This window comes from Triticum urartu, chromosome 2A, assembly GCF_056163025.1.
Source record: "Triticum urartu cultivar PI428250 chromosome 2A, HENAU_Tu73, whole genome shotgun sequence".
In the NCBI taxonomy this organism is placed as follows: Eukaryota; Viridiplantae; Streptophyta; class Magnoliopsida; order Poales; family Poaceae; genus Triticum; species Triticum urartu.
Window position 1 is genome coordinate 199,117,782 of NC_141874.1, and position 10,032 is coordinate 199,127,813.

Here is a 10,032-nt window from a genome sequence, read left to right on the forward strand (position 1 = left end):
AATTCTAGCATGAATAATAAACATTTATCATGATATAAGGAAAAAAATAATAACTTTATTATTGCCTCTAGGGCATATTTCCTTCACTTTGACGTTGAAGATGTCGCTCACGTCGTAGTTGTCGCGCGGGAGGTCGATCTTGAAGGCGTATTCGGCGATCGGTAGGCACGGTTGCAAGATTTCTCTACAAAATAGATGTGTAATATGTGAAGTATCGTCTATCTTGTGGCAAGATATGAAATGAGCCTTGGTGGAGAATTGGTTCACAACAACAAACACGGAATCCTTTCCATTCCTATTTCTAGGCAACCCAAGCACAAAATCCATATGAAAATCCTCCCATGGGTGATATGCAATTGGAAGTGGCAATGAAGGGCCATGAGATTGAGCTTTGTACTTAGCTTTGCAAGATGTAGGGTATTGGTTGGTGAAGCGATTGACGTCACGAAGCATCGAGAGCCAAGAATAGTGCTTGGAGATCGTAGCAAGTGTCTTGTCATGTCCAAGGTGGATGAGTAGTTGATATTGCCATTGGATCTCTTTAGGTTCCTCGGGGTTGACGCGGTAGGGCACCTTGTTAGTAAGGGGCGCTCCGGGGATGATGTCGAGTTGGTGCTTAATGCCTTGTAGTGGAGGTAGTCCCGGAGGTAGCTCGTCGGGGAAAACATCGTGAAATTCCTGCAAAAGAGAAGACAACACTAGAGTAAGAGTGTGATGGGTGTTAGCTTTTGGTGCCTCGTCGTTGCATGAAAGGTCATAGTGCATGACACTAGATGGGTTCCCACACACTTTTCTCATCTCACATGTGGTGGCAAATAGAACGAAGTACTTCTTGTCGCTCATCGCGGAGTCACTCAATTTGGGCTTGTGGCGCTCACTTTCTTTTTGGTGGTTCGCTCTCTCACTATTTTCTCCATGATGGGTGGCTTGCTTGTCAGCGATCACTTGGCTTGGCGACATGGGGCGAAGTACGTACTCCTTTCCCTTCATCTTGAAGATGTAGTGGTTCATTCGGCCGTTGTGAATGACTCTATCAAATTGCCATGGGCGTCCAAGGAGAAGGTGGCAAATGGTCATTGGAACGACGTCGCAGTCCAAAGTGTCTTCGTAGACACCAATTTTGAACGGGACTTGTACTCGATGCTCGACTTGGATAGTTCAAGAGTCGCTAAGCCATTGCACTTTGTATGGATGTGGGTGATTCGTCTTGGGCAATTGGAGCTTGGAGCAAAGTTCTTCGCTTGCGAGATTATGACAACTCCCTCCATCGATGATGACCTTGACAGATCTTCCATCGATGCCGACCTTGGTGTGGAATATGTGGCATCTTTGGTCTTCATCTTGGTGATGTTGAAGAGTCAAGACCTTGGAGACAACGAGAGCGGGACTTGAATCTCCATCACAAAAGACTTGATTCTCTTCTTCTTCGGTCACGCGCCGGTGCCTTGCCACTTGCTCAAGGGCTTTCATCTCCTCATCACTCATGGAGTCGTATGTACCATCTTCATTGAGGATCATGGTTCGCTTGTTGGTACACTTGGATGACTTGTGGCCTTGGCCGCCGCATGTGAAGCATTTGAAGGAACTCGTCTTGACAGTCTCATCGGTTGGGGTAGATGATGATGAAGCTCTCGGCTTGAAGTTGCTTGTAGTAGGATGATGACTTGGGGTGGTCGAAGATGTTGGAGTCGTCGAAGCTTGATTGTTGGAGAAGCCGTCGGACTTGGATGAGAACTTGGCATACTTGAAATCGTCTTGCACTTGACGTTCCACTTTGGTAGCTTGATGCACTAGCTCGATGAGGTTCGAGTATGGCTGTAAGTCGACGATCTTCTTGATAGGATGGTTGAGTCCATTCAAGAAACGTGCCATAGTTTGCTCATCATCTTCCGTGACATTGGCTCGTATCATGGCAATCTCCATCTCCTTGTAGTACTCTTCAACGCTCTTGGTTCCTTGCTTGAGTAGTTGGAGTTTCTTGAAGAGGTCGCGGTTGTAGTAGGTAGGCACGAAGCGTGCTCTCATGACATCCTTCATTTGTGCCCAAGTAGTGATGGGTGGTTCACCTCTTGCCTCACGGTGCTCGATGACTTGTTCCCACCAAATGAGGACATAGTCTTGAAACTCAAGTGATGCCATCACGATATTCTTCTCTTCTTCATAGTTGTGCAAACGGAAGATCTTGTCAACCTTCAATGCCCATGATAGGTACTCTTCGGGGTCGTTGCTTCCATTGAAATTGGGCATGGTGAACTTTAGCTTCCCGTAGCGTTGCTCTTCATTGTGTTGGGGTCGAGGGTGATGACGCCCATGTTGTTGATGATTGTCAAGCTCGTGTTGCTCTTCGTGAGGAGGGTTTTCAACCTCATGTTGCTCTTGTCGTGGAGGATTTCCATTGTCTTCATGCTCTTGATGACTTTGATGTTCTTGGCGAGCTTGTGGAGGAGCTTGTTGAGCTCGAGGAGGAACTTGAGGAATGTGACGGTGCACACGATCTTGATGTCGTCGTTCATGAAGTTCTTCGCGAAATGCTTCTTCTTGTTCTCGAGCTTTTCGGCCTCGGTAGGCTACGGCTCGACTTGAATCTCGTAGGGCTTGTTGCGCCGCAAGTGCTTGAGCTTCATGGAGTTGTTGTTCTTGGCGTTGTGCTTCGGCATCTTGCGCTTCTTGGTGTAGACGCGCGCGCTCTTCCTCGTCATGTTGGCGTTGTCATTGCCGTTCTCGTGCTAGTGCAAAAGCTTCTTGAGTTTGACGTTGTCGGCGGTCTTGAGAGTCGGTATCGCGTAGAGGATTGAGGCTTGCTTGACGATCATTGTGCGCGGCACGGCGTAGAGTGTTCGATGTCGGTGTACTTGAGCCGGAGAGGGTGAAGTCGGAGTGTCGACTTGAGCGAGTCCTTCTTGATGAAGACGAAGTGGAAGAAGAGCGGTTGGGCAACAAAGCGCGAATCTCGTCCATTCTTGCGTCATTCTCTTGCTTGTGATCGTCGAGCTTGTGGTCGAAGTAGTCCCTGATACGTTGCTCGGAGAGTCGCAAGTCGGCGGCGAGGTTGTCGATGCATTCACTCATTGCTTGTTGCTCTTGATGCAAAGCACGTTGTGCACCAAAGAGGTGGCTCTTGGTGACGTAGGAGTTCATGTCGTCATCGTGCTCAATGAAGAGTGGGTTGATAGAAGTACTTGGCCTATCCATCATTCCAAGACAAATGTGAGTGGTAGAAAAAGAAGAACGAATACCAAATGTACCTTGACCGAAGTTGAAAGTGGACCGATGATCACTCCAATGTAGGACAAGGAAATAGCACAATTGGTACTAGCTCTTGCCGGTTTCTCACACATACACAAGTAAAAGCTTATGGTGAAGCTTGGTTAGGATGGTGGCACAAAATTGGATGTAATTGTAAGTGAGCTTCAATAATGTTGGAGAAGATTCGCAAGATGCAATGTAACAAGTAGACCAAGCATATAAGGTACACGGAAACACACACGCAAAAAGATAAGTGGGGTCGTGCAACCAAGGATGAGCCAAAATGTGGAATCCACAAAAATGCTCGTGTTGCACAACACTAGAGAGACGCTAGCACGATTGCACAATAGGCGGATACAAGAACTTGTGCACAACCTACTTAGCAAAAATGCAACGACTTCTATCCCAAGTATGTTCTATGCAAGGTGTTTCTATGCGATGATCCAAGATGACCGAGTATGACAAACTTAATGTTGTATGATGTTATGGTTCTTGCTTAAAAGCTCTTCGCTTATCTTTCCTCTTTGCTTAAAAGCTTGTTTGGCTCTTTGATGTTTGAGCTCTTTTCTCATGCAATGCTTGACGAACCAAGATAGCAATTGTGTATGCGATGACAACTTTGTGACACAAGAGATGATACCAATATATGCAACAATGATGTATGTATGCTATGGGAAGTATGATCACTAATGTGCACAAGTCTCGTTGCCGGCAATACTCAATGGCTAGTCTCGATGGGCAAGCAACGCAAAGGAGTAAGGCTATGATGGCTATCAATGTAATGGCAAGAGTGATATGTCCAATACCAAGACGAGGTTACCGTTCTTTGGTTCCACATCCGTAAGCAAGAACGGATGACAGTGATCCAATCACGAATATCAAGATGTAGTCGAGGTGGTCGTTGTTGATGACGTGTCCGTGGCGAAGATGAGCGGCGGTGATGTCGATGTCGAACCGTACCTAGATAGCCGAAACACAAAAGGATGCGGAACCACAACTCAAAATCTCAAAGCTCGAAGTGGCAACACGTGTCGGAGAGTGAAACGGTCCAAATGGTGGTGGTATGTGGAAGTGGTGATGGTGTATTGGTGGTAGGAGTGCGTATGAGGAAATGTGGGGCGGTGGTGGTGACTACACTGAAAAAATTCAGTTTCGTCAGGGTTCGTCGGACGTCCGCGCTGGGTCGGTCGTGCGGTCGTCGGACGTCCGGTGCCTGGGTGAATTTCGGGCACGGGATGAACAGCTAGGGTTCGAGGTGGAGATGGCGAAAATGGTCAAATCCGGAGGATTTTGTGGATTGAAAGGGTGGGGAAAGGGGGGAAAAGCTAGATCCACTCAAAAGAAAGCAAATCCACAGATCCAAACCAACAAAATCTCAACACACTAACAAATCACAAAAAATGGGGCTATTTTTGTGGGGAATTTTCGAATTAGGACGAAAAACAACAAAAACTAGGCTAGAAACACAACGGGGAGGCTCCGAAATCGTGATCAACGTGGCTCATGATACCAAGATGATGTAGGGTGGGAACCCTAATCGGCCGATCTTTCACGAAAGGAGCGGATCCCGCGATGAACATGAAGAACACAAGGAGGTAAACGAGGGAAAACACGGGGCAAACACAAAAGAGACACTCAAGCCAACAATCACACATGTGCTAGATCCTCATATACAAAGAACGATACACGATCCACTGTCAACTAGGGACGATACAAGAGGCACTATCTTCTCCGTGAGGAGGTCTTGAGTTCTTCCCTAAAAGGGGTCTTGAATCCGCTTGGGGGATCTTCTGCGGTGGAGGCTCGAATCTCCGGGGAGAAGGTAACCAAGTGGATGAGCAAAGCTCTCACACAAATATGAGCTAATCCTTTGCTAACCCTAGAAAGGAGGAGGGAGAGGTCTATTTATAGTCTTAGTGCAAAAGAGGAGGGCGAAGGGGTACATGGGCTGCGGCCCAACACGAAACAGCACAGAGGCGTCGGACGTCCGGTAGTCACCGGTCGTCCGAAGGCTCGCGAGGGTCCGGACGTCCGGTGCCTGTTGGACGTCCGTAGATTCTGCTCGGGTGGACTTCGGTCGGACGTCCAGACGGGGTCGGACGTCCGGAGCCTGGAGGTCATCGGTCGTCCGTAGCGCTTCGGAAGTCCGTAGTTTTGGCTCGGTTGTGGAAGCGTCGGTCGTCGGACGTCCGGGGTCTGTCGGTCGTCCGGAGCCTGGGGACTTCGAGCAGTTCTTCTTCTTGTCCCGTGAACTTGGCGTCCTCACCATCTTGTCCGTTGAGTGTAGTTGGTCTGTGGCTTTCCTCCAAGTACCTGATCACACATAGGGTTTCCACTTGAGGTAGTAGCCAATTCTCATGCATGGAGAGTGGAAGTTCGGAGAGGAGTGAGTTCACCTTATCTTTGATAGCTTTGGCTCGGGCTCTTGTCATTGGTCCAAGTGGTGACGTTGGAGGTGTAGGTGCGTCCATCGGGATGACCGTGGGATGCTCCGCATCAAGAAACCTCCCTAATTCTAACTTAGGCCTCATTTGGTTTATAGGATAGGATTATCATAGGAATATGAAACTTGTAGGAAATGAGATGATATGCATCTCAAATCCTATAAGGCCTCCTTTGGTTTGGAGGAATTATATAGGAATTTCATGGATAAGTCTATCGAAAAAATGTTTAGAGCCCTTTGGTTTGTAGGAATATAATCTTATTTCTATGGAGCAATTCTTCCTATCTTTCGTATTTTATAGAGAAATAAACATTAGTCTAGACTTAATAAAAAAAAATCCTATGATGCGAATCACATGACATCCTATTTTTCTTTAAAGTGTGGAGAATATGAACCAATCATATGTAGGAATAGGAATTCATTCCTATGAACCAAAGGGTTCTAAAGGTAAAAATTCTACAATAATGCTATCCCATAGAATTCCTATGATATTCCTCCAAATCAAAGGAGGCCTAAGTATTAACTAGTTGGTTGATATGATTTGGATACCCCCTAATCTTAGTTTCACTCCTAAATTGCAAAACTTGAAGTTATTGTTAGAATCTAACTGGAATTAGAGCTGATAGTGTGTCGTCTGTTTTGCATTGTGAACTAGGGCTAGGACAAAGTTGACATAGTCCAGTCTAGTACTTTTGAATCAGACTACATTTGGAAATACATCTCTTAGTTGATTACATTGTTTATTTTAACACGCACAAGGCAGGTCTGGCCTGACTAAACTGCATAGTTTAGGTATATACTCTTGAGATTTGTCCATGTGAAAACCATGCATCTGCTCTGGAAATCTTTTGCTATCACGTTTAACCAAGCCGTGTTTAGCGCATGCATGCATTACACGAGCGGCTAAAGCCCATATTCCACTGCCCTTGTAGTTGACTGTAAGTGCTCTAGGGAAATAGAATCACATACTTACAGTGGGTGCGATACAAAAGCAAAGCAGGCAAAAAGGCCATTTTTATTTAATCCTACCAGGCCCGTCGCTTTCAGGGTTTAACACGACACCAACTTCCTTCTGTTGTAGAATTTCTTAGTGGCGAAGTCACTAGGGTACGGTCCATCACAATTCACAAAGCATGTTTTGTTCATACTCCAAATTCTTTTAATGGTTCACTAGGGCAGGTACTCCAAAATAGAGTGCTAATAAATCAATGAAGATATCTTATAAAGGTTCTAATGGACCAAATAATTCAAAAACACTGAAATTCTTTTGAAAATTTTCCTAATGGACCAAATCTTTTTTTTCCGGAAAGAATCAGATCTACTATAAAGATTCACCGGAAGTACAAAGCACCTCAAACATAATAAAAATTACATCAAGGTCCATCAACCACCGAACGACCATTGTCGCCGTCAGAACAAACCACTGACGCGCTGATGTCGCCGCTCCCATACCGGAGCCGACTAAGGCCTTGTACAATGGGAGATACTTAAGGAGGTGCTTAGAAAAATAAACCGAGTATTTTTGAAGCATTGGTGTCTATTTTTACAGGAGAGACGCTTAGTTAAGCGTCTGCCCTGTACAAATAAGCACAAGTGTTTAAGGAAAGCCTAATTTATTTCTCTAAGCACCTCCCCTAAACACCTTGCATTGTACAAGGCCTAATGGACCAAATCTTAAAGGCGTTGTGTATGGCAAGGTTCCTCCATGCGTAGAGAGTGGTGAAACTTGTTGAGAAAATGATTATACTAATGTTGGTTAATTAATATAAGATGCTTATAAAATTGATTATACCATACATTAATGACCCCAAAAAATGTGCATACCAAATTAGAATAATAAAAATAAAAATACATAACTACAACTAAATAAAGGTTATGAATAGTACCTTGCTGGTACTATTCACAGCCAGTCATGTTTTTTCTTCTGGTTTTTGTGTTGTGCATTGGAAAAATATAATTGTATATCTTTAAATGTGTAATGCAGTAGTGTTGTCATTTTTTTAAAAATTACCAAGACTTTTGTGATGTTGAATTATGAGCTCAATCTTTCGGAATAATAATAATAATAATAATAATAATAATAATAATAATAATAATAATAATAATAATAATAATAATAATAATAATACGAGCTTAATGCACTAGTACAGCTAAAAGGGTTAGTGCACGGTACGCTAAATGCCCACATAAACTCTAACGTTCCAAATTTTACTTTGTCAGAAACACACGACTCCAAAATTCCTAGCCCTTCTGGTAACAATGTACAACGGTTAAAAGAACAAGTTAAAATGTTAATCGGTGAATTATCACCCTGTGCAGGATCCAGAATTACATATGACCACAAACTCATGCATGCAACAGAAACCAGCGCACGAGCACACGCACACAGCTACCGTCCGGCTCTGATCAAGACATTACAATGAGCAGGGACATGACAGCCGCGCTGGCCGCGGCGAGTGCCGCCTGTGCGGCAGTAGCAACGGCGGCGGAGCTCTTGCCCTCCTCGCCCGGCTGGACCTGCGGGACGTCCTCAGGGCATTTGAGCCCCAGGTTGTCCCCCTTGCATGTATTGGCGAAGAGCCCCGCCGGGTACTTGCCGTAGAGGTGGATGAGGCTGAACATGGTGGCGGCGCAGTTGGTGGCGACGTCGTTGATGTAGGTGTCGTAGGGGCACGCGAACTCCGTGAGCGCCGCGCAGCACAGCGCCGGCTGGTACAGGGGCCCTTTACACTTGCTCGTGATGAGGGTGTAGTTGGCCCCCTCGAAGGTCACCGGGCATTCTGCGCAGGAGATCCGTGTCAGCCGGTCCACTCCACGTACGAGCCTCGCGGGACGTTGGAGGGAGCGAACGCAAAAGTTGGATTTACTTACCCTTCTTGGCCTGCAGCAAGCTCCGGCCGGCGCCGCCGTGCGAGTGCGACTGGAGCGCGTCATCTGCATCCACGGGGTGCAACGGCAGATCGGTCAGATGATCAAGCTACGGATCAAGAAAGCCGAATCACGTTAAAATAATATTATGGGAATTAAGTGCCGTAACGAGGATGACCGTGGACCAACTTGAGATGAATCCGGCGGCGGCGAAGCCGGTGACGACGGCGAGAACGGCGGCGCGCAGCATCAGGACTCTATCCAGCTCCAGAACCATGTTGATTTTGTGGCCGCCTCCTCCCTGGCCACCGAGGCTTCGCTAGCTCCAGGCCGCGCGCCTCTTCCGGTCTCGGGATCGATGGCAGAGGGAGGCAATGGGCGCAGAGGGCGGTGAGGAGAGGTTAACGGTGGCACCGTAGAGAGGCAGGGAGAGACGAAGCGGTGGAGAGACGGATGGACGCGGAGGAGGGCAGAGGTTGGCGCCGGCGCGCGCCCGAGACAAACGGGGACGTGTTTTAAGATAGGCGTGGATTTGAACGGCTAGGAACGTCGTGGGCTGGACCTCGCGCCAACCTCTGCATGGTTTCTATTCAAGGTGACCACGGTCAGGGGTAGATTGTTGCACTCAGGCCCGTATGTGGGCAGGCGCAACCGGAGCAGCTGCACGGGGCCCCAAAAAATCTTGAGGCCCCTAATTTTTTTAGCACAGTACATTAGTATTGTTATTACTATAACTAATCAGGTACTTGTTCTCAAGAAAACTAATCAGGTATTATTACAGACTAAATAAACAAGGCACGGCCGAACTTGCTGACCTTAACCCCGGCCCAGTCATGTTCCTTTCTCATCTTCACGGCAGTCGAAACAGTCGCGTACGCAAACACATAAAATTCTGCTCAACGACAGGCGCAAATCAAATCGCTGCAACTTAATGCTTCGTCTCCTGGTCTCCTCTCTCTGATTTTTCTCCAATGGATTCACATTGTTTCAAAAAAAATGGCTACAACTGCTGATTTATTCGGCTGCGATGGTGCTACCTCGCACTTATAAATTGGGTGAATTTAGTTTGATTCTTCGTTCTCTCTTTCATCCCTCAGCAGAGCAATCGGAGTTTCCTTTGTTTCTCTTGGTCGAGGAGCAAAGCAATCGGAGCGCTATACGCCGTTGTTGCTTCATGGTCTGCATCCATCAACACTCAACAACTGTAGGTTGTTTGTCCCTTTTTGTTTTGAACTCCTCTGTTCTTAAGTTAATTTGCTGCTCTTCCATGAATGTATGCATCCGGCTGGCTTATAATTTTCTAAGATGTCTAATAGACGTAGGCACGATTCTAAGAATACAAGATAATTTAATATTTCAAAGTAATAAATATTTTTTTGGCATGATTTATCTTTGATATTTCTCAATGGTGAATGAAAAATATTTCGATTAGTTTTCCTGTATATGGGGCCTAGATTATCATTTCGCACCGGGGC

At 46.2% G+C, this 10,032-nt stretch overlaps 1 protein-coding gene across 2 annotated transcripts; it reads right to left on the minus strand.

Moving 5' to 3' along the window:
- Window positions 1-7,958: 7,958 nt before the first annotated feature.
- LOC125541381 (GPI-anchored protein LLG1-like) lies at window positions 7,959-9,049 on the minus strand. Of its 2 annotated transcripts, XM_048704809.2 has the most exons (3): window positions 8,747-9,048; window positions 8,561-8,623; window positions 7,959-8,469 (listed from the first exon to the last, which is right to left on the minus strand). In XM_048704809.2, the coding sequence occupies exons 1-3, from the start codon at window positions 8,832-8,834 to the stop codon at window positions 8,096-8,098; spliced, it is 525 nt and encodes a 174-aa protein (XP_048560766.1). In that variant the 5' UTR covers window positions 8,835-9,048; the 3' UTR covers window positions 7,959-8,095. The 2 variants fall into 2 exon arrangements, with proteins under 2 accessions (XP_048560766.1, XP_087395892.1); XM_087539766.1 differs by having other exon boundaries at window positions 7,959-8,666; window positions 8,747-9,049.
- Between the last annotated feature and the right edge of the window lie 983 nt (window positions 9,050-10,032).